This window comes from Streptopelia decaocto, assembly GCF_964273445.1.
Source record: "Streptopelia decaocto genome assembly, chromosome: 1".
Classification (NCBI taxonomy): Eukaryota; Metazoa; Chordata; class Aves; order Columbiformes; family Columbidae; genus Streptopelia; species Streptopelia decaocto.
Window position 1 is genome coordinate 106638395 of NC_138663.1, and position 25553 is coordinate 106663947.

Sequence of the window (25553 nt, forward strand, 5' to 3'; positions counted from 1 at the left end):
GTTCCGTGCCATATCCTGGACTTGCCTCACTCCCCTCCTTTCCCCATCATCTGTCAGGGCAGCTGAGGACTTTTTTTTGAATGAGGAGCCACATCTGTGAACTTTAAATGGCATATCTTGTGGTAGGAACACTCCTGTGTGTTTTGGCATCCCTCTGCAATGCAACAGTTAGGAATAAGAGGGAAAAAATCATACATTAATTCATTGTGAATAGAAGCTTCTCTGAAACTGCTAAGGACCCCATAAACTTGGTAGTTTTAGAAGAGATTAGTAGGAGGAATAGGTGGGTGAACACATTTCTAAAGAGATATGAAAAACTCAGTTTTCATCACCAGAGAAGGATTTATAATGTAGGTCTATTCACTTTACCTGTGGAGACCTGAGTGTTCTGTAATTTTCTAAAAGTAATTTTTCAATAATTGTCAGTGCAGTTACAAAAGGAATGAAAATACAAATAACATGTGAAGATTATATTAAAGACGCTAAACAAACAGTGAATCTGCACTTTCATTTTTATTATGGAATTCAAAATCAATTTTACATTTAATAAATGTCAGCTCAAATTTTCATGTGTCCAAAAAGCTATAAAAAAACCCCAATTTTGCAATAAAGTTCACTTTTTCACTTCTTCCTGATTCAGGTAAAGCACTTAATCCCATATATATTTCTTAACCCCATAACAGGGTTAAGGGTTCCCATTACTTGACTTCCTTTTTTCAATAATAATTCTGCATCATTAAATACAGATAAAGCAGAAGGGGTAGGAGGGGTGTGTGTTTGTGTGAGTGTGTCTATGCTTGAAGGTAATATTCTCTCTGGTAGCAGGTCATGTTGATAAAATAAATCTTCTCATATATTCCATTTGGTTGATTTCTTTATTTAGTCTGAAACATTATTATTCAATAAAATAAGCCATATACAAGCTTAAACTTCCAACTGTTTGTAAATAACTTAAATAAGAGGAAATCCCAGCATAATGGTTGGTAACAGGATTAAGATTTCACTGTCACTGAATTTTTGTTTTGCTTTTATCACTTAAATTTTTCAACTTTCCTTTTTACATGATATATTTGTAGTTTGGCACTTGGAATTGTAATGGTGATTTGGTAAGGAGGTTACATCCAGTTTTATATTATTTTTTCTGTAGAATTGTTGTAGAGATTTTTTACCTTAAGAACTATACTTTGCAATCTTGGAAGAGTGGTGGATGCAGCAGTCCTGTGCAGTTGTGTCTCAGTCATTTGAGGAGACTGGTTTGCCTTCATCTTTTGAAACTGAGCACAGTTAAGCTGCTTCTTAATTGTTTTTGGAGGTACCCACAGTTTTGGGACAAGAAAAATGTCCTAATCCCTGAATTTGCTGACAAAACACACATTTGGAAACCTGAACCAAGAAATCAGTTTTAATTGCTGAAAGGGGACTTTACGGAAAACATTCAAGCTCTCAAATCCACTTGCTTACAGAAATATGACAGAATGATAGGAAAAAATCGCAGCTTCCCTTCTTCTGAGAAGAGGATGTTCAGGGAGTGAGAGATAAGGAGATACACAGTACCCATTTGACAGTCCCAGCCTTTTTAGAAACTTTTTTATTTCCATCTTGCTGTGAAGATGCTGCCAAGGATAACTGGTTTAAGAATTATCCAATCAAGAAGGGGTTATGTATTGTAGTCTTCATGTCTGCAATAATAAATCGTGCTTGGTAGCAGTAGAACATGAGAAACTCCATCCAAAGTCAATTAGCATGTTTTATGAGCATAGCATAAACTTCAGAGTTAATGGGATTTAACCGTCATCATTAGGAGCCCGATTTTCATCTATGCTGAACATCTGCACATTCAACAGAAATTATTGGGGCTTGGGGGCACTTACTGTCTTTGCAGAAGATGTGGGGAGAGAGTGGGGGCTGGAGCTCCCCACATGCCTGCTCCCTGCCTGCCCAAGCACAGCTCGGGTGGGAACTGAACCCTGGGAGTGCATGGGAGCAGCTCACGCTGGCCCTTCTCTCTCTGCTCAGATGCAAAAGCATTTGTCTCTTGTTCTTCCCTGGTCTGATGCTCTGTCACTTTGGGGTCATCACCAAAAACAGATTTTGTACTGTGCTGCTGACTGAGGCCTTTCCCACTCCTCCTTCATTCCTTTGTAGATTCAACAATGTGATTTAATATGTATTTTCAAAATGCAGTGCTTTAAATTGTAGGTTGATATGCAAATAGTTAGCAATAGTATGCTTATTGTGACATTTTCTTTTCTTATATTCTTCCTAGTGTAAAACTCTCTCTGGCGTCTGTGATCACATTATCTCGCTCTCTTCTGATCCGCTGGTTTCCCAGTCTGCTCACCTTGAAGTGATCCAGCTTACAAACATCAAGCCAAGTGAAGGGCTGGTAAGAAGTACGCAGTTAATCAAACCCATCATCCAGGATGAGAAAGTGATTTTTTGAAAATAAGTTGTGTATATGGAAAGGAATAGGACATCTTTGCCTTTTTTTCATTTTAAAGTCTCAAAATAGTTTGATTTCTCATGCTAGTTTGGTTTTCCACATAGCTGGAACAGCAAGGAAGTGTTTTGTAAGGCTGAGCGATGTATACAAAGAGTTTAGTGAACAGGAAGAAATGAGTAAGAAGTTCTTGCCATTTATACCAGCTTCTGAAAAATGGTTCAGATTGTTCTAGGATCTTGAAGTCTGAAGGGATTTAAATTACTAAGATCAACTCAACCAAGAAGTTTGCGTGGGCTTATGCACAAAACCTGTCAAATTCTGGAATATGCTTCATAGTATCTCTGGGATATAAAGCTATTTTATAAGTTATTCAAGGATTCTACAGCAGAAGTACAGAAGTAGATTATTGAATTTTATAGCAAGAACTCTGCATGCTTAATCAGGTGCTTTTAAAGGCTCAGTGCAGCCATCTCATGTTTGTTGTTCAAGACTTGACCATTGATCTTTTGTTTACTTAAGTATCCAACACCCACTGCATGGAAAATACCAACCTGGTGACAACTGGGCTCTATAGCTTTACATCACTAATAATGTCTCTTCCCACTATCCTTGGACGTAGTAGAAAGTGATCAGAATACAGTTAACCATTTTTTTTGCCAAATGAAATAGCTTTTGCAACTTCTGACCAAGTCTATGATCATATCATTTTATTGAATAAGAAAGGCTACTGCTGTGCTCTTTGCAGCAGGTTTTTGAAGTTGGATGGTGTAGTTTTGGAGAGTATTTTGGTTTGTGTGTTGGTTGTTGGGTTTGGGGTTTTGGTTTTGTTTAGTTTTTGACAAATTTGGTATGCAAAGGTATTTAGGGCAGTTATACTCTAAATTAATTTTCCGCTCTTTTGGCAAATCACAATTAAAATATGAGAAAAAAACAGACATTTGGATGAGTAAATACTGCCCCATCCTTTGTTTTAGTCTGCTGTTTGTTTTCCCTTCCTCTACTGGCTTTCTTTTTATCTCTGAATCCATTTCAAACTAGTCCTCCAAGATTTCAGCTTTTCGCAGATTCTCTCCTCCCTCTCTTTCTCCTGTAATTTTATCTCTTCCACCAGCTCACTGCAGTCAACTTTTCAAAATCCTATGTTCTGCTGTAATGGTAGAATATTTTTCCCCTTTCTCACAGCCACCTTTTTTTTGAAGTTCTGTCCATTTTTATCTGAGCTCTTCTTTATTTTCCTTTCTGTGTTGTGGCTGTGATTTTTTTTTTTTTTTTTTTTTTTTTTTTTTTTTTTTTTTTTTTTTTTTTTCTCCTCATTTGAGTCTTTCTGTAGGGTGGTGTCAACCCCCGGTGACTGAGAAATGTTGAGCAGTGTTTTTGTAAATAAGACTGTGTTTTATGGGTCTGTTCCTGCTGGCTAGCTGATCAGATAGAGAATCTCTTCCCGCTCTCTCCCTCTGTTTGATACCTTCCGTCTGTCTTGTCTGTTTAAACTGGAAGCTCTTAAGGCAGGGTTTTTTTTCTTTCAATATGTGTCTGTGTACCAGCTGAACAGGGTCTTCATGCTGATTGAGGACTACCATGTCATTGTCATGAAAATTATTATATGTATTTTTAAAAAGTGGAAAATTCCAACTGTGCAGTATACAAGCCTTAGAAGGATACAATGCTATTTTGATATGGTCATTTTTTCCCTTCAGCCTAGCCTGTATGCCGCTATTCTGTTGCCTCTCTATTGTGCTGTGCCCTCTAGATTGTGAGCTCTCCAGAGCAGGAACCAAGGGTGATATATTTGTACCAGAAGGGTAATCATACCTCTCAAATTGTTACAGTGCTAGTCTTACTAACAGATCGTCTTTGTACAGAGCTCTTGGTGCTCTGTATGAAAGCTTTGCTTTTGGGTTGTTCAGCTTTTTTTTTGTTTGTTTTTTAAACTAAATCTTTCAATTAAGATACAGCAAATGCATATCAATACCTTACTGTTGAGTGCAAAGTGTGTCCATTTAAGAATTGATGGTGGAGCTTGGAGTTGTGAGTATCTTCTGCACATCAGGAGCACTGGGATGAATGCGAAGCTCAATAACTTCTGGACCTTCTTCCAGGATTTGTGCAAAGATGGAGATAGAAAAATGGATTATTGTCACCTTTCTTCTACATTTTTGACCCACATGAGAGCTCTGTGCCAACTCTACTGATCACTAAATAAAATCTTCTTTAATGATGGAAAGACTTCAAGTAGAGGGAAAAGGATAAGGATGGCTGCTAACTGGGAAGGGTGTTTTTTTTTATCACCTAACATAAACAGAATATCAAACATGTCTCAAATTTAATATCTGAGAAGCTAAAGTAGATCGGGGGAGAAAAGGAAAAGGAGGAGAGAAGGAAATGAAAAGGTTGGAAAACAATGCTATTTCCCTAAACTCACGTGGTAAATACAAGACGGAATTCAGAAAACGATTGGAGGTTTTACAACTTAAAATGCGTTGGAGCCTTATCAGGATGTTTTCATCAGCACAAATATTTCCTCTACTGTGTTTGACCTTTTTTGTGAAAATGTAAGTATCAGTCAGAGGTAAATATAAATTGCCAGTCTAATACTTTAATGCAGAAGGAAAAGATAATTGTGTTACAGGGTTTACAATGTCTTTTAGATATTAAAACCGGTTAATACCTATGAAAAGAACAGATTTAATGACTTGGCAAGCAGAAAATGTTGTTGGGGTGAGATATGGGGAAACCCTTGTGTACTGTGTAAAGCAATGTTATGGGTGGGTGGGTTTTGGTATTGCTTTTTTCCCCCTTTTTTATTTTTCCTTTTTTTTTTTTTTTTTTTTTTTTCTTTGTTTTTTCTTTCCTCTATCCATGGTCTGTTGCCCAGGTCTGGTTACTGGACTGGCTACATACATGTGTTCTCCAGTGAGCGTTGCTGCAGGAAGAGATATGGCCTGCAGTAGTTGTGGAGTGAAAAGGGAGTTGTCAGAGTAGAAAATTCTTCTAAATAGCTCTAAAATGGTTTAATGTGGCTAGCTTTGCAATCACCAGCATGTTCCCATGAGTAGTCACTTCTTTTTTTTGAGGACTTGGAAGTTATCTGTATCATTAAGCAGAATTTAATTTTGTGTGTTTTTACACTATTGACATTCTAGAAAGAAACAAAATTGACTAGCTTAGATAGTACCTTTTATCAGGAAACAGATTTAAAAATATTGCTGCTTGGCTGAAAACAGTGATTGTATTTAGTAAAGAAACGTGATACTGTATTCATTTTGTTAGGAAAAAAAGGCAGGTAACCAAGCTATAGCTACCATTTTTCCTTGGGAATTTTTTCTTTAACAGTCCCTTTCTATTTTTTTTTATATAGAACAGAATATCAGAGAACTGTTGCAAGGGTTAATCCTGAATTTCATTTTTTTCCTGTTCATATAGTCATTTAACCCTAGTCAGTTCAGATACCCTGGTAAGATTTCAAGTAGCAGCTCTTCACCTGGCTTGCTAGATTTAGAACTGTAAAGGTGAACCCACCAGAACATGAGAGTGACTGTTCTGGGTTATTTCTTGCCTGCTGAAGCAAACACAAAATGAGCCTGTCATGTGGAAAAATACTCATGAAATACAGTCATAGATGCAGCAGAGTGTGGCAGCTGGTTAAAGGTGCACTGCTGGCTGCCTAGCTAGAAAGCATTTCCCAGGAATCCAGTGTGCTACTGTTCCTACTATTTCTCATGAGTTATTTGATGTGAAATAATGGAGGAGCTAGGAAACAATTATGAACAGGGTTCTGAGAACTGTTTGGGGTTAAAGAGGCATGTGTGACTTTGGGGGACTCCATTAAGATGATGTCACAGTGAAAAAGTAAAAGTTCAGTTACATGTGTGATAAAATGGAGCTAGTATCTTCTCTTTTCCATCCACGGCATTACCTTTGGGTATCTAAGATGTGTATCTGCCAGATTGTTTCAGTACAAGTGAAGAGCACAGACACTAATCTCACCTGTATTCTTCATCACCAAAAGTACTGTTGACATTGTGCAGCCACAAGGAGGCAGAGAGTGGAAACGTTGTAAATGTCTACAGTGTTCTTATTTCAATTGGAGATCAAACAATAGGCCAGAAACAATCTCTTCTCTGTACTATTTCCCATATATCGGTCACTTAAAACAAGGCCTGGAGGAAAGTGAGTGAAACAGTACTCATCTTTCTGTTGCAAAATCTTACCTCTCCCCATTTAAAAACTCTTTTGTAAACAGAATTATGATGGCTCTTGCAAAATCAATGTGTCATAGCACTAGTATAACATTTATTAATTTTGCACACATGGAATAAAAATATTTTTCTTTTCTTTTACAGCTTCCCTCTCTTTCCTAATGTGTGCAAAATATTGATCTTAGCCTTTAAAGAAAATTCTGCAAAAATTCTTTCTCCTCTTTTGTTTCTTTGAAGTCTTTTACATTTCTGGAAATACTAGATCGATGTGAATTGCACTCCACCATGATAGCATACTTGGATGACCTTACTATCCTTCAGAATAATGCTTTGCACAAAACTAAACATTGTGTGACCATTAAGTGTGAAGCTTTATCCTCTGCTTTCATCCAGACTTTTTAAGTTGAAAGCAGTAACTCGCTGTCAATAAAAGGAAAGACGTGACTTTCTTCAGAAATTGCGCTGTGTGGGGACCTGATTCAGTTCCTGCCACTGTGAAATCACCACGGTTTCAGTTCTTTCCATGTCACAGCATGTATGGTTAGGCCACTTAGATCCAGATCCTGAGAGGGTATTAGGCCCTGGTTTTTATTGTTTTGGGGTAGCTACAAGTACCAAATAACCAGTGTGTCTCAGCTTCTTATGTGGCTCATTATCCTGTCTGTAAAAAGTGTGTGTATTAGTGTTTCCCTACCTCACAGGGGTGTTGTGAGGATAAATGTGTAAGAAATTGCTATTCTATATTTGCGATAACTGAAGTAAGGAGGAAATTACATGCATAAAGCCAATGAATGGAGAAATTACTGAAGGTGCATGTAGGACTTGGAAGTAGAAGAATAATGCTAGAGGCCTCCTATCTGTGTAGTAACAAGCAGGTTCTTGCTTTGTTCTCTTCTAGCTGTGACAGCTCAACGCAACAAATGGATTTGATGTCATTACTGCTACATATTGTGCAGAGCAAAATAAGAGTTTAGTTTTGAGCCCCCTCTCCGGAGAAACCTGTAAAGTCCTTTTTTTTTTTTCCAGTGTGGATATCTTCTACTTTGTTAAGTGGGGGTTACTACTTTGTTCCCATGACCAAAATGTCTGTGAGTTCTAATCCCAGATTGGGTTGGTCCAACCTGATACGTCTTCTTTGCCTCTTTAGCATACTTAATCACTAGTGAGTACACCCTATTCCTCAGCTAGGAACAGACTTCTTTGTGGCACTCTGATTTAAAAAAAGTAGGTTATGGAAATAATGTTAATGTGAAACATTTGGGGGAAAGCAGACTCCTCAGAAGTTTGTTGAATGATCAGTGTATGCCAATTATCTCATTTTTCTTCTCTCACTGTCTTAGTGGATACTGTTAAAATGTTTGAATCGTCAATAGATGAAAAGTCTGACACTGTCTCAGACTACTCATGCAGGAACTTCTGTCTATTCACAGGGCATCCCTCATTTCCCACATATTTTTGAAGGAAGCGGGATAGCTAACGAAGTTGATGTTTACGTTTCCATGATTGAGTTTTATAGCTGACTTTTTCACTGAGATGAGTAAGTCTGTCAGAAAGTCTTAGAGCCATTTTGCAGGCACACTTCAGAGCATTGGTTATCAGTTTGAAAGTTTTGTTTGCAGCATCGCCTACCAGAGATTCCAGATCTTTTAAAGTCTTCTGTGGCTTCCAAAGCAAAGTGGAAGTATCGATCATCCTAAGGCAGTTTGTAATTCTGTTTCTTTTTGTTATCAGGTGTTGTTATATTTGTACTCGAAGGAGTATATTAAAAAAACTGGGGAGTTTTTATGGAGATGACTGCAGTAAAAGTTTTAGTTTGCTGTTTTTAACTAGGGCCAGAATCAATTGGGCTGTTGTTTTCTAAGTGTATCAGAAAGCACTTTCCTATGCAGAGATGAATTCCTCGTGGCATGTATTAAAAGTCAAAAAAATCTTGAAAAAAGAAAGAAAGAAAAAAAACCTTTTCGTTTTGAGATATGCAAGTTATATTTGGATGGTGATGGTTTGTGAAACACTTTAAAAATTCTTTCCCATAATGTCTTTTTCTTAGGGTATGTACATTAAATCAACATATGATGGTCTCCATGTAATTACTGGAACAACAGAAAATGTAAGTATTGTTAATACTGTATGTTCAGGCCTGGAAGCCTTTTTGACCTTACCTGTGGTTTATGCTTTCCCTTTGCTATAGACTACATTTTGCTTGCAAAAGTGTGCTAGTTGGCTGTTGAAGAACAATAGCATGTTGGGCAGCAGAAACGCTTGTGATTGTTTACCCCAGAACTGAAGGAGTTGTTCCCAGTTGAGGACCAGGGGAATCAGTTTTGATTTGTTCTTCATCCAGATAGGAAGTAGCTGTCTTGGAGTTACCTTGCTCTGTGAATAAAAGATAAATGTCTTTATTATGTATCGGCTGATATGCTGGAGTTTGCTGCAGTATTAGACAAACAGCTTTTATATTTTCCATCTATCAAGCTTTATTTGGTAATAAATAAATGCATGGAAATGAGGACATCTCTTCATGATGACAAATAACTATGTATTTCTGCATGAACTTCTGAATAATGCCTATAGAAAGGAACACTTATTACCAGTGTACTAATTCTCAAGGAAGGTATTAAACAGCAAGCAAAACATAATAGATTGTTTTTCAACTGCCTTTGAAATACAACCTCTTTTCCTTGTACACCATGGTTAGACAACTGGCTGTCTGTGAGGAAATGAGCAAAATTATCATTTTGGGGGAAAAGACTTCTATCCATAATCTTCAATGAGCATGGAACAAGACGCTGTACAACACTGAACTGTTCCATAATAGTTAAGGCAATTCCTTTCAAAGATTTTGATGGCATTTTCTTAAAACGAATCTGTCAGAAATGTTTGTTTTATCCTGCTACTGTGTCATACTGTGGGAAGTGCAACCTACCTACATGGTATTTATAGCTACTGCCTCTGATCTGCAGTGAGGTTCTGTTAACATCTCAATAAAATAGGAATGTTCATCCCTTCATAGGAACTACAATCTGATAGCCTCTCTTCTTTCTTTTTTCTTCTGCTGTGGGCAGAATATCCCTGGGTTATACCTGGCAGATAATCTCTGTTGTAGAGCTTCTGTGATTGCCACCTGTCTCAAAATAGGGAAAACGCAAGGAATTTCAACCTTGAAATCAAAATTCTAGGGAGTCAGACCTACAGCTACAGATATCACCAGCAAAATTAGCAAAACTGAACAAAAGCAACAGAGCCATAGCTGAGCTTAATCTACAAAACATGAAAGAGAATGGCTTTTACAGTTGAATTTCTCTCAGATTAAAAAGAACCATTTCTCTCCATGACTTACTAATATTGGATTTAATTTCCCAGGGGCAAAGATAAAAATAAAATCTTAATGCGTTCCCTCAAAACTCTTATCTTTTGTGATTCATGAGTATAATTGAAAGCCACATCAAGAAGCTTCCGTCGTGATGATTTTTCTGCTTTCGTTACTGACTATTTCACTCACTGTAACATCCAGGAGGTATTCACAGCAGGCCAAGAAACCGCAGTCTGCTATCTAGGGAAAAACCTGTTAAAGCATTTATGAAAACAAGTAATGCCTTAAAAAAAAAAAGTGTCTCCTGCTTTTAAACACACAGTTGCTAGCTGCTTCCTTTAACAAAAAACAAACAAACAAAAAAAATTCTAATAGATAGGAGGAGAGACATGATGTTGACATGTTTACTATCACAATGCAATTTAACTTCAAGGAAACAGTAAGGAATCAAATTCTCCTCCTTTTGAACAAAATTTTGTGGCCTTTTTCTTTCCAATTCTGCTCCTCCAAGTGAGACATTGGCAGACTTTTTGTATGACACTTTCCTCAAAGATCATAAAGAAGCACTTGTGTTTTTAATAAATACAGTAGCACGGCAGTGTTAGCCACATTAACATGACAAAGTAGTTTTTGTAACCACAGTTCTGCTTTTTCTGTTTGCCATTTGAGGTATTTGATGTCCAGCTACAAAGCCCATTAGAGTTTGGCACTTGCTATACAGCATGAGTCGTCATCTCTCCCAGCACATCAGCCCTGCAGTTCAAAGCAGCTGAACTCTGAAACCTGAACTGTGGGAGAGCAGCGTTCCTCGCAGGTCACTGCCCCATAAGAGCTTCTCTCTGGTGGTCCTGTAGCATTAGAGCAAGATGAGCTTTCTGGTTCACATCTTCTCCTTTTTGTTTGGAAGTAACAATTCTAAAGGGTGCATTGGTCCAGCAAGAGATGACATCTTTCTTGTTGAGTAGCCCTTTCAGACTGTGTTGGAGAGATTATTTTAATTCACAAACCAAACATATTCTTCAAGTAAGTCCATTTTATAATTTGGTTTTCCAACATAAAAGAGCATTTTCTAAAGTAATAGTATGCAGTACATCTCCAGCATGAGTGTAACTTCGAAGGGGATGCTCCCAGTGTCTCCACTTACTGTGCACTGGTTGTGTTTGCAGGATGCCCTTAGATCTCAGGGAAGGGAGGCATTTCAGAAGAAATAACACCAAAATCTCCACTCTGGACATGCAACCAATGTGCTCCAGGGGATATAAGCTGGTCTTTCAGACAGCATGGTATAGTGGAAGAATGGGACAAAGACAACATTTAGCCTGAAGTACAAAATTAAATCTGTTTGGAAGAATAAATTCTAAGCAGATTTTGAATAGCTTGTATGGTATCGATGTGTGAACCTCAGTGACAGGTACTTCTATCTGTTGTTCAAGGCTCTGTTGAGCCAAATTACCAGCTACTGAAGATATAGTTGTCACGTGACACATTTTGTTCCTCCTAGAAGGACTTAATGAATGGGTCTTTTACTTAATGATCAGCATATGCATCTAAAAAAAAAGAAGTAGCTTGTCAATTTTCCTCTGTTTTCCTTAAATAGTGATCATAAAGGATGCCACTTCTTTACAGCAAGGTCTGTACACTTTTCTTGGGAGGAAAAAGTGATAAGGAACTAGAGTTGCAACTAGAGTTGTAAACTTTTTTTTTTTTAATCTCACCTTGCAGTGTATTTGAGGCATAATTGCAATGATTTTTTATTTATTTTTTTTTTTTAAAGTAGACTTTTCCAATTTGAAGATTCTCAGATCATATTTTACTGGCTTGGCAAACTGCTACACAAAATACCTGTTTTGTCAAGATTCAAGCTGCTAGTGCTGAAGTCAATACAAGAGAAAGTTTGTATTGTAATAAAGTCCTGTAGAGTTCAAGGGTAACGACGTATTTACATTTTGAAAGTCTTAGGTGTAACTACATCTGAACTAAAATAGCAGTATTACATATGAGGATTATAAAGGTTGTTCGAGGTATGAATAAGTGTGAATAGTGAAATTTCAGGCACAAGATAGATAATTAGGACATAATCACCCGTGTTAAAAGTTTTCCCCAAGTCACTCAACTTACACCTTTGATGCTGAAGTAGTGCCAAAAAGTCAAGGCTGCCGTTCTTTATGTATGTAAAATTACACTTCTACCAGCCCAAGTTGATTTAGGATATTCTAAGCAATGTCTTCTAGGACTGAGTGATGAGCCACCCTTACTTCAGCCGCATGTTTCTCTCGGATATCTTCCATTTAAACACTGTCCTTAATGTAGGCCATGAATTACATGCAGTTGTACTAGGAAGTCATGGCATAGCTATGGGACATATATTTTGGAGGGGGGTGTGGTACATAGGTTATTACGAACAGTCCACATTTCAGACCTGGAGAGTATTCTCTAGACAACCTGTTATATCAGCTGAAAAGGAATTTAATTTTGTTCCTTTCTGTAAAATTCATAGCAGCTTTTTGGAAACCTATCCCTGAGCAACTCGATTTTTTTCAAACTGTCAGTCTCACCTTCTACATTTAAGTTGATTAAGAGCCTTCATAGGCTGGCAACCACAGTACTGAGAGAAAAATCAAAGCATTGACACTTATTTTCCTCTAAAAATGGGCGTGTTTCCCTCAGAAAACACTTGGTCTGCTGTAAATATAGAAGACAGAAAAAGGGAAATTTTGGGGAGGATGTCACTTTATGGGGGAGGGTTGAGATTTTTTGTTTGGAGTTTTTGTTGTTGAGGGGTTTATTTGTGAGTTGTTTGTTTTGGGGGGTTTTTTTTGAGGCAAAAGCAACAAGCAAAACTTTTTTTGAAAGTGTGGTCTTCATAGGATTTTGATGCTGTTTGCATTTCTTTCGGCTAATACTGACCCAGAAACTAAGTTACCATGTAGCTTATATGACCTCCCTAGCTGGTACCTAACCTAATTTTCTTTCTTTGTGTACCCTTTGAAGAACAGAAGTTTACTGAGGCTGTCTGCAACATTGTAGAATAAAAAACGCAATGTTGTGAAATTTGTTTATGAGCATTGCCAGTTAGTCTTGGTAGGTTCAAAATGCAGCCAGAGGTTGACTTTCAAGGCTTAAGGGATGTCAGGCAGATTAAAGCAATCTTGGCAGAATGAAATGAAAAAGGAATCCTTAGGACTTGGTTACCCTTTAATAAAAAAAGTATTCATACCTTTCTTAACATTTGATTGTATTGTGTATAATAGTACAGATTATTTTTCTCCAACAACAATGAACTGATTTATTAAATATTCCTTTAATTCTTAATTTCATGGTAGAATGTCATTATCAAACCTGATTTACATAGCTTAGCAATCATACTGCTGAAACAGAGATGATGACCAGTAAGAGCTGTATTCTTTATCATCTCTTTTATTTTAAATTCAGTCACCTGCAGATCGGTGCAAGAAAATCCATGCTGGGGATGAAGTCATTCAAGTTAACCACCAAACTGTGGTATGTATAATTATATTCTGTGTCAATTGGAGATAGAGGTGTCATGGCACATCAGCGTGTGTAGAGATGTGTAGAAGAATGTATTCTTATAAGTCATTATTTATTCTAACATCTAAAATTTCCTTTTCTCTTCTGAAACCACATAGTTCTTAAGTCCTGATTCTCTGAGTATCATGGAAGTATCAAGTTAGGCTAAATAGCTGTTGCTTGGGCAGTATGTTAGGGTGTTTTCTGCTTATCCGTGCTCTAAAAATAAACAGTTTGTTTTAGTGTAATAGAAGGTTTGGGTTGAAGGGATGCAGGGAGTTGGAAATGTTGTGCCCTTGTTGGTTTAAGAGCAAGACTACTTCCTGGAAGCTGGAAAACTTACAACTTTCCCAACCTACTGGAATGTGTAGAACATGATTTTCAAGAACAAAAGCATGTGAAGTTCCCATAGTGTGTCTAGTGAACACATAGTGTCTAGTTCCCTTAGTGTGTCTAGTGTTTAACTTAAATGCAGTTTTTTAAACTTGGAAAGGTAAGATGAAACAAATCTTTCAGATAGGCAAGAAAATGAATACCATACAAACTGCTCTTTGTGTGAACAGATGCATGTTAGTTCCTGGTGATTTTATTTAGGAAAGGTGAACTGTTAAAATTACTTTTTCTAAGGTAAGGCTTGGTAACAGAAAAGAGCAGACTGTCAGTATAGAAAGCAACTATTCTTTTTCCAAAGTACAAGGTTTCTTGAAAGTAGTGAAAGTCAATACATGGTATTAATTACATATGTCCTTGCAAGGAACTGACCAAGAAATATCCTAGATTGCTATTATTAATAGAGAAGTCATTTGTTTAAACTGCATTTTGTCATTCCCCATGGGATTCCACTTCTAGCTTTAGGCCATTGTACATCTTGTCAGCTCCTCTGCACAAATTAGTGTAATATTTCAGTGTACTCCTAGCTAAGTTTGGTATCAAATATACTGTACGTGTGTGGAACTTGGTGATAAGAAGCTACCTTTTGAGCTATGCCATGTAATTTGATAAATCGAAGCAGATCAGGGTGAATTTTATTTGGGCATATAGTTTCTTCATGAGTATTGTTTCACATTGTTACTTACAGGTACGGTTGATGAGCAGCTTCTTTATTTTCTGCACTAAGAAAGCTTATGACATCAATTTAATGTGACAAACATTTAAAAACATTATTATTTTGGCTATCAGAATGTATACACATCTGAAGAAGCACATCAGCAAGCATTAAATCCTTTTGCTAGCTAGTCTTTCCAACAAATTCTGATCTTACTATATAGCAAAGTTGCCATATCAACTTGAAGATTTCCAATCAACTGGATATTTATTCTAGTTTTCTTGGCACATCTACACTGCATTTATTTGGTGGAAAGATCGTATTCTTACTCTTAACACTAATAATAAGAACGTTCGGACAAGCATTAAAATTAGCCTTCTTAACTGGTTGGATGGAATTTTGAATGTAGGATTTGGGTGTTTTGATTTTTGCATCAGTGAAGCTAGGTGTTTTGAGATGTAGAGAATGAAGAGTTGATTGTCGTTCTAGGAAAAAGGATGATAGGGAGCTAAGACAAGCTTAATTTAATTTTTCAGCAGTAACATTTGGTGTAGAGGATACGTACAGTAATAGACTAAATCACACATTTACATATGCTTTTGCATTGTTGTATCAACAAGTAAAATAACTGGCATAATTTATTTTGTATACAAGTAACTTCCCTGTGTTTTGACATAATTTTTCCACAGTGAGAGTCAGCTAGCATTCACTTAGAAATGTGATAACACCTCCCATGTTACCTTTACAAAGGTTCACTTCATTCACTTTCTACTTTATAGAGCTCAAATAGTCAATCTTTTCTATAGATACTGCTGCATTTTAAGAATCTTTTTATTTCTTTTGGCAAGAGTCTTAAGTCAATAATTTTGTATTCTGGCCCCTGTCATAATGAATTTACTATCCAGTTCTAGGAATCTATTTTTCTGGGGAGAAGATGTATCCTTCTTTCCAGTTATTCTTACTTTGGAGATAAATAATTCTGAAGATACTATATATTGTCTTCTCTGTTTATTGATTTTTTTCACACTTCATATACTGCTCACTAGCTTAAAAGAAGGTTTTTCAGCTTGGTCCTTGTAACTTGTCATACATTGTCACTCATATTGAAGATAGAAATACCTATGACTAAATTTTTCAAAGATCTGATTCTAAAGCCGTGAGGAAGTATTGTTCGCATGTAACTGTTTTTTTAGGTCATGTCCTGTGACTGGAGAATCAAAATTAAAAAAAAAAAAAAATCTAACTTTAAATTTATTTTAGATTTAAAAACAATCTCTATTTTCTTCAGTTACTTTACTGTATTCTGTTTTTCAAAGTGAATTTAAAGCCTGGCTTTTAGTACTTTATTTTTCAAAGAATTAATATAAATATGGGGAAGATAAATTACACACGATTCTTTTAAAATCCAACTTGTTAGCTAAGACTTTTTACAAGAATCACATGTTAATAAGCATGAAAAGGCTGTTCTTTCAGAAAGCCCACCGGCTTTCAAATTAGCAGCATGACGAAGTATGACAATAATGAAGTGACTTATATTGATTTTTATTATACATGTCCTAATACTGGGTGTCAAATAGTTTTAAATTCTCTATTGACATCCTCTGTATGCTTGTAGAGATGCTTAATCTTCACAGTATTTATTTGGCAGTGAAATCAAAGGATTTCAAGTGATTACCCTGATCTTTCGCTATGTTGATAGAAAACATGCATAACAGGATGTATTCCACTTGTTGCTGGCAGGATGTCTGGAATGTGAATACCTTCTGAATTTTTAAAATAAAATAAGACTAAGCCTAAAGTCAGTGAAAAGTTAATGTTCAGAAAACTGTCCTTAAATTGTGTTTTATTGAGTTTAGATAGCTATGTTAATCTTCTGTATCAGTTTTGTCTTAGAGAATAGAATTTTTTTTAGTTAGCTCTGTAACTAAGACATATGACTCCCGCATTTAAATTCAAAGGATTTAGACACTGTCTTCCCTTAAACTTCTCTGTAAATTCCATCCTTAATCTCCTCTAAAAGCCTGCCTGTCTAAAATATTTCCAATGTAAACAAAAAAAAAAAAATAGAAAAGTCATTCAGGCAATTCAGAATTTGCACTGTACCACTGTACTCATGTTTCTGCCCATATATAATTCAAGAGTGTATTTTGCCTCAAGATATTCCTCCTTTTAACCAACTGAAAGTGCAGGAAACAATATTATTGCTTACATGAACTATTACTGTTCACAGTATTTTCTCTGTTTGCATCAGTGATAAAGCAGTAGAGAAAATACTCCAAGTAGAAAGCAGGGAGGTATAGACTCAGGGTAGTGTAGGATTCTTGAATAACAGATTGTTCTAGTGTAATTTCCTGTGCATAGTTTCTTTATTTTAGAGGCATTCTTGACACATTTTGTATTCTTCTAATACAAGTATGATATGACTTATGGACTTAATACAAATATGATATGACATGTGATAGACATGGATTCCCAAAATCTGTGCTTGTTGGCTAAAACTCATCAGAACATATGTAGACATAGGTGATGGAAAAGTGTTCAATTTGGCAAAATAGGCTAATATGATTTGTTATCAGGCTATTTCATGTAAAGCTGGTACTTTTAATATCTTTAATACCTATAAGTTACCATTGAAATTGGTTTTTTTTCAAAATCATGTAATAGATAACACCTAGTTTTATATGCTATGTTCCTTACTGTGGAAAATACTATGGACTCTTCTGGGCCAAGCCATGTCCACGGAATTGAGTTGCTGGAATTCTTTTTGTGTTTACAGTATGAGAACTCTGAGGAGATTTTGCTAAAATTGCTCTGAAACATGATGGATACATTAACAAGATCATACCTTGCTTTTCTGCCAAGGTAAACACTCAAGAAGGGTATGATACCTTTCTAGGTCCTTACTGTAACTTAATATTTACTTAGAAAAAGTAAGGGACAGGTTTTAAGGTTCACTGTACAATTAGTGACAGGAGTTCAACTTCAATAGAACCTCTCAGGGTTTGTGGGGAGCTGGCAAATTCCAGCTGATAGGAAATGCTGAACTTAGGGTGCGTATGAATCTCTGGAGTTTATGCTTCCAAATTGGAGTTTGCTGTAGATGTCTTCTTATTTTGTGAAAACCAAAACAAACCACCTCTAAGTAAAAAAATTACATTGAAAATATTTCTGTCTATTTAGCTTTTCTGCACTGTTTAGCAGGATTTGCTTCAGATCCAAGCTAGTTTTGGGGGTTTTTTTGAACACAGATATTTCATTTAAGACCTTATTAACTTGGCTTTGAAGGAAATGGTATTTTTAAAGAGACTCACTGGGGAAGTGGGCTGGAAGAGTATAAGGGAGGGGAAGAGCAGTGTCAGTCCAAGATTTTGACATCAGATGTTTGACCATTTATACAACTTTGACTAACATCATCTTCCAAATGTCTTTCATTTAAAATAATTTTTTTTTTCTCTTATAATGTTTGACTTGAACAAGACAGTGCAGCAAGATCATAAAAGTTCAAAAGAAATATGTCTTGTGCTCAGCTTCCTTCTGTTGCTCTCACACATGTGCTTTTACAGAAGATGAGAGAAATAGCTCCCAAATAATGATCTTAATCTTTTCCAGATCCCTAGGCTTCTTTTGTTTATAATGGTTGGGTAAATGTTAACACGAATATTTGATTTTAAAGATAGGTGGGATTTACATCTAAAAGCTTTTTAGGTCTCTTCAGAAATGTTAGTGGAAGTCTTTATGGAAGTAACAGTTCTTTGCAGAACTCTGTCCTGAACTCTCTGTAGTTTGTCAGGAATATGAGGATCATACTTTAATTTTGGCAAATGTAGTCTGTCTTACAAATTCCCTCTCAGCATTTCAGTTTAATTCTTTATTCTTTATTTACATTTCCCATAAATATTGTGTAATGCAGATAAAGGAACTAAATGGTCATGATCCTCTCAAAAGGAAAAATTTTTGTGTCAATTTGCAATTCCCTTTACAAGGATTTTATGTTGAGATTATACGGTGTTTTATATGATATCTTTACCACATAGATGTGCAATAAACACAGAAATATTTTATATCCCATATGTCACGGAAGTGTTATATTGCAAAAATGAAATGTGTGAGGGAAGATGATCTTTTGTTTCCCCATGGTGAATGCAAATATTTTTACATGAGTATAAATGAAAAAGAGAAACAACTTGACAAATTTAACAGATGCAGATGAATTATGTTGTGCTTTCCAAGAAATATTCTCCAGGGAGAAAGTATTCTCAGGTACTCTGAAGAGGAAGTAGGAGTCTTTTAATGAGTTAGGAAAGAGCAGATGTCTGTGCATGTGAATAGATTTCATTTTAGTTTTCCAGAAATATTTTTGAATGAAGTAAATATTTGGGAGAATGAAACTAATGGGGATAATTGGCAGCAGCTCCATGGATAAAATGCCTCTGCTTAGAAAACTGCCCCACTTGGATTTGGATTTTGAATGGGCAAGGACTCTCCTGCCATTTCTGCAGCACAAATTCTGAATGCTCTTGTCCATGGAATCTGTTTTCCATTGATCTCTGGGGCTTGTTTGGAGTTGATCTGTGAAACACACACCACTTTGATGAGCACAGACTCATTTTTATGTAAATAGCATGCTGTGTCAGTGTGGGCATTGACAAATCACATAACAAACAAGTCATTGTCTCATCTGTATTAGCTAGAGCCCCATAAGCTTGGCCAGCCCACGCTGCTTCATGTTTCTGCCAACATTTAAATAATTTCCCTTTGTTCATTCCATGTGAAATTTGCACACTTAATTGCATACCTGTTTCACCAGTCAGTGGAATTTGTTTGCAGCGGAAAGCCACACTGTGCTGCCTCTCAGCTCTGCCTGTCTCTTAGATGGTGACAGAGCTTAACTATGTGAGTGCTTCTACCTTACTTTAAAGTCAATCTGCTTAGCTTAGCTGAAAGCTTTAAACCTGGTTGACTTTGCCCCAAAATGGAATGGGAACACTGGCAGGGTCACTCATATGTCACAAGTGGTTGTAGAAATTGCTCCTCACTTTCCTGGGCTTTGTGAATGGCAGGTTTGGTCCTGTGGCCTAGGCAACAACATCTCACTTTGAGTGAGCTCTTTAATGTGTGCTCCAGAGGACCTGATCACGACCCTGTGCTACAGTTAAGGTGCACTGCAGTGCTTGCAGAATATGTGCTGGACATGTTAAGCCTCATCTGTGGGACTGGTACACTATTGATGGAACTGTGGAACAGTCAAGCACCGAGAGATTCAGATTAATATAGGTGGCCTTTCTGGAAGTAATAGAAGAGACTGGTGCAAAAGAAGGTGCCCATCCTCTCACATGGTTGGAACATGGGTTCAATGGCCCTATACTGTATTTCTGGAAGTATTCCCTGACGTCTGATTGTAGTCACCTGTTGCCATTTGCTGTGTCCCACAGCTCATTTAAAAACATAGGGGTTTTTCCTGTTCTGGCTGTATCCCAGAGTGGACAACTCCATTATCACTGAAGCCTGGTAGTCTGCATGTGTGGTTAGATGAATCACAGAATGGTTGGGGTTGGAAGGGACCTCTGGAGATCATCTAGTCCAACCCACCTGCTAAAGCAGGTTCACCAGAGCAGATCACACAGGAATGTGTCCAGGCAGGTTTTGAATGTCTCCAGAGAAGGAGACTCCACAACCTCTCCGGGCAGCCCGCTCCAGTGCTCTGGCACCCTCAAAGTAAAGAGGTTTCTCCTCATATTCAGATGGAACCACCTGTGCTTCAGTCTGTGCCTGTTGTCCCTCATCCTGTCGCTGGGCACCACTGAAAAAAGTCTAGTGCCATCCTCTTGACACCCACCCTTGAGATATTTATAAGCATAAAAAAGATCCCCTCTCAGCCTTCTCCAGGCTGAGAGCATGTATGAATAACCATTCAGCAGACTATTTTCTTCCATTAATTTTCTATGGGAAAAACAGTTCTTTTGTAATTGACAACATAGACTGTTCTGTATGGCACTGGCTACAGCTTGGGAATACACACGTGGGCTGACTTTGAAGCCACCAATGTCTCTTTTGGAAACAGTGTAATTGTAGTAAGAATTCTGCTGCAGTAATAGTTGACTTTTTCTGTGGATGTCATCAGTGGATCTTCATAGTTTCACCACTGGTGATAGCCAAGTTACTGAGTTCATAGCCAAATCAAGTATTTTTATACAAGCTATACTTATGACCATAGTCCTGAGGATGTATCTGCTAAAAACTGCTGCAGTATTCTGCAGAGTATTCTTGTGATCTAATTGTTAAATTGACCTTTGTGTACAGAACATACTGGGGTATGATGCATTTTGATGTATTTTAATGTATTTATTTTGTACAGATTTGTGTTTTGTTTTTATTTCACATATGGTAGTGTTTCTATAGAAAAAAGTCCTCTAAAAGGTGCTGTAAATGGTATTAACTTGTCCAGCAGAAATACTGAAAGACAATGTGCTGCCAAAAACTTTTTGCATATTTCCCTCCCCGACACCAAAAAAAAAAATCATACATTCATAGTAGTTCCTAGTGGCTACCAATCTTGGCACAATTTGTATTTGCAGACAATTTAAATTATGATGTAAACAGTGTAATCTCCATAATGAGAATACTGTAAATGCTGCAGTTAAAATAATTCTTTCAAAATTTCTTAGTCTCTGATGTGTGAAATATATGATTAGAGCGTATGTTTTATACCCAGTTAGCAGATAATAAGTAGAATTGGAATTTTTTTATTGTCAACTGCACTGATGCCTATAGAACAGAATACAGATCATATTACTCATTTTGTCTTGTAAGAACAGCTTAAAAGGCTTATTTTAAGTTTAAATATGTGTATTTACAAAGGAAGGCAGGTATTATTCTGCTGCTAATAATCTTCCTTTTAACTGAGATTGCTGAAAATCGAAGTACGCTATAGAGAAGATAAAAGGTAAGGATAGTTGTCTTCAAATTTGTGCAAATTAATTGGCTAATACTATGATTGTGTGCAGCCTGGACCACGAATGAGTTAGGATTCAGTAGTGTTGAGTACCTCTGTGCTTTGTGCAGGTAGCAGCTGTGTAAATTACACAGCCGATCTTCAGGTTCCAGACTGATCTTGTGTTGCATAGTTCATTATCTTATTCTGATGAAGTGAGGAGGTAGTTGTGAGGAAGTGTAAGGTGTTCGTAGTTGTTGTAGAAGTAGATCAAAATAGTAAGAAAAGCAAGTGAATGTTATGTCATGAGGGAGGAAAAATTAAAGCAGGGAATTTCTATGCCTGATTTGAATAGATATATTCCGAATATGTAAATTTTTATTTAAAAAACCCTCAGTACTGGCCTAGAACTCCTCAGTGGCTTGAACGCTGTACATAGTTTATGGCTAATTATTTTAACAGCAATAAAATGGAACAAAAAATGAAACAACTCTCATGGTTAAATAATTACTACTTTATTATAACAAGTTCTTTTAACTCCCTATCCTCGTCCCTCCTTTATCTAAGTAATGCAACATAAGTTTTCAGCTCAATTAAGGATGTTTTGGTTTTTGTTTGATGTTTTTGTTTGCTTGGGTTGGTGGGGGGTTTTTTGTTTGTTGTTTTTGGTTTGTGGGTTTTTTTTTTCCACTTTCCTACATTATTATTGACCTTTAAGGATTTTTTTTTTACAATTTCTTTGTACACTTTTTTATTTACTTTCTCTATATGAATTCAGTCTCAGGAAACATCTGTTTGAAGGGTAGCAACACTGTTTAGCTTCAGGGCATCTGGGGATCTCAGGGACTTTATTTATACATTGAAAGGGAGGGTGTCAAAGACTGTTGGAATTACTGACTCACTGGAATAGTTCTAAAATATTAGGCTGTGATAATGCAAATTTAAACCAAAACAAAAGTATTTATATATGTGTGCATGCATGTGTGTTTATGTATATTTATTATTTTAATTCCAGGGCAACTTTTTGGGGGAATTTAAATATGAGAATATACAATGCACACACACACGTGCCTCAAATTCTTGTTGTGAGATGTGAGAACCCAGCAGCACATGAGTTACTGTAAGGCAAAAGTGGCTGTGGCGCGTTAATACTGAAAGGTCACTCCTGAGGAGCACATTCCTTATGCTGCATGAAATATGGAGAACTTGGCTGTTCCCTTCCCTCTAGGAAGGATGAGGCCACTCACATCCATGCTTAATCTGTGCTTAAAGCTTAATCTGTGAGAAACTGGTGTGTGATCCAGTCTGCCTAAATCCTGCCTGAACCTTCAGCTGGTACCACCAGCTCTCTGAGCCTGCTTAGACGTTTATCAACACTTCCCTCCTCAGCCTTCAAGTTTCTTTAGCACTCACCTGTGGCCACTTGGGGATACTAAACTGTCTGTTCTCAGGCAGTGGAGGTCTGTCCCTCACCAGGAGCCCTGCTGAAGTGGAGGTTGGCCCCTGGGCTCTCCATACGTTCCCTGGAAGCTCCTGAAAATGAAGTTAAGTGAGGAGACTGATGGCAGCATGATAATTTAATGTCTGCTGTTGCTGAAGAACAGGTAGGGCCTGCTCATCACAATGTGGCTCTCAAAGCCCATTTCCTGCAAGATATGTGTAGTTGTTGTGGTTGTTTTGCATTTATATTAAACAAAAAAAAAAGTGGTCACTGGGAATTGCAACCAGAACCCTCGTTTCCCTGCTCACAGTGCAGGCACATGATGGTTTCTTGCCTATTGTGTGACTGGGCTTCCTACTCATATATTCCCATCACCACAGTGTTTTGCCTTCAGGGAAGGCTTTCAACCTGAAGTTATGCACATCTCGGTGCATGAGACACCCCTCTAGGGTTTGAAAGACTGAGTTTAGTCACTCTGCAGCTAAATAATGCCGAGATACACATGCTACAAGTGGATGGAAGGGTGGATGACCACCTTCCAAACTGCCAGTACCTGTTTCTTCTGTTTTTTTATCTGTACTCCTGGTGGAAGAGAGAGGTGCCTTACAGGCATCATGCTGGAGGCAGCCTTTCACTGTGGGAAGAGCAGGTACCCAAGTGAGGGAGGATGCTTCATATTTCAGAGGTGTTCCAAAACTGAGCAAACTGAAATCAATCTCATTTTTAAGAGCCATACCCTGAATAGGAAAATGAGACCTTTTTTCCTCAACTATTGTACGTAATCACTGACTTCATATCTGTAAAAAAGGATATATTCAAAGGCATAAAGTTGGAGCCTTTTGCTGTTCCCCAAAAATATACTGGTTTATTTGTTCTAGGATGTTGCTAGCAGTGGCTCAAAAGCAAAACAGTGAGGTAGCTCTGAACTGAAGGTTCATTGTATCAGTGGAAAGTGAAATGTAAGCACTGTTATTAAACAGTGTCCAAACTTCAATACAGAACTGATTCTGTGTCCCTAGATGATTCAAGTTTCAGTTCCCCCAGGGGTAAAACAGATGCTTTTCTCCATTACTGTTATGCACTGTAGTTGTGTTACTAACATTTGTGAAGTTTGCTGAATTATGGTAGAACTGAACTGTGCAGATACCTAAAAAGAGCAAGTTAATAAAATCAGTCAGAGGTTATGTTCTGGATCAGATGTGTTTTCTGACAGGGAAATGTGGTTAGAGCAGCTTAAGGAGAGGCAGTAGCTTCTGTATTCAGCTCTCAATTTGAGTCCTACCTTAGTTTGTTCTTGGGAAAGTCTTTTAATGGTGAGCTTTAGCTTATGTAGCCAAAAATGAATATAAAACTTACTTATTTCGTAGTTTAGTAGTAGAAAAAAAAAAGTTTTGATGAAAGATCAGGTTTTGCTCAAGCAAAAGATGTGATTTTCTTCAGTGTACTTTACATACAAACTATGTTGTGACTTTGGAAAATGATACAGTGCAGTGTGATCAGTGACATTCTAAAGATGCACAGAACTAACTTCTTTAACATTGGATTAAATTTGCATTTATTTAAATAATATAGCCAAGATAGTCTTTAATTAGAATTGCAGCATATGCAATCACAGTATTATTAACCTCTCCTCTTTGGGAGAAAACTGTTCTAAGCCTGGACATTCATTATCATGCTAACCTAAGAAGCTGGATAAATCCCCGAAAGGCATCTGCAACTCTCCTGATACCGCTTCTCCTACCACATACAGATAGAGCTTTTCATCTCTCTGTTAGTTCATGTTGTAAACATCCTTTTCTGGTTTTCTTACACAGTAATGTTTTTTGGAGGCAGAAGACCTATGGCCTTCTCTTAGTTTTTTAGCCTTTTCAGTCATCTGCAGCTGGGGGAAGGGAAGGAGATACTTGCCACTAACGTACTTGTTTCATAGGGCTGCCAGCTGACCATCCTCATTTCTGGCCAGTGTTCATGGAAATCAATCTGTTAATTTAACAGCATGATGCCAGATAGTTTCTTGTCAGATTCTGACTTGCTTAGCAGTGTGCTATGTTTGATAGACAGTAATTTGAAGTGCAATGTTATTTTCTTAATGCACTAATTTTTATTTATAAAATGCAAGATGGGAGATAGATACAGAAGTTCTTTAAAAAATACGCATTTCTTAAGGTGAATACACTTTCCTTCTCAAAATTCTGTTTTTTTAGCTGAAAAATGAGTAAAAGCTTGAAGCTTGAAATGCTTGATAAGTCAAAGAGCTCTGGCTGCATGCCACTTATAACAGGCAACATTGAAAGAATGATGATTTTGATTATCTCCCCATTCCAGTAACTTTTTAAAATTAAACCCTGGAGCGTTTTTTGCATATTTAGCTAGCTAGAAAATAGCACATAGCTTTGCAGGTTATATTTAGTGGAAAGATACTACTTTTCCTTCAAAAGTGTAAAGATATTACTACTTTTTCCTTTTACAAATCTGCAAGTCAGGAAAGAATTACTGTAACTGAGGAAAAAAAGGTAACTTTTCATGGAAGCAGAAAGCTCTTGTTAACTTTCGTGGGACTCTGATGACCCTTTGAACAGGAATACACCTGTAAAGGTATGGACTCTGTTCTGTTTATCATTTGACTATAATTCCACCATCTAGATGATGTAGTTTC

General features: G+C 37.0%; 1 protein-coding gene across 1 annotated transcript in view; it reads left to right on the forward strand.

Annotated features, from left to right (window-relative positions):
- Nucleotides 1-25553, forward strand: part of CNKSR2 (connector enhancer of kinase suppressor of Ras 2) — a gene marked incomplete at both ends in the record, with an annotated part of 179934 nt that overhangs the window by 51292 nt on the left and 103089 nt on the right. The window contains 3 exons of the mRNA XM_082076285.1: nt 2267-2386; nt 8690-8749; nt 13385-13453. Coding sequence (XP_081932411.1) covers nt 2267-2386; nt 8690-8749; nt 13385-13453 — 249 coding nt within the window. The remainder of the gene's footprint in view (nt 1-2266; nt 2387-8689; nt 8750-13384; nt 13454-25553) is intronic.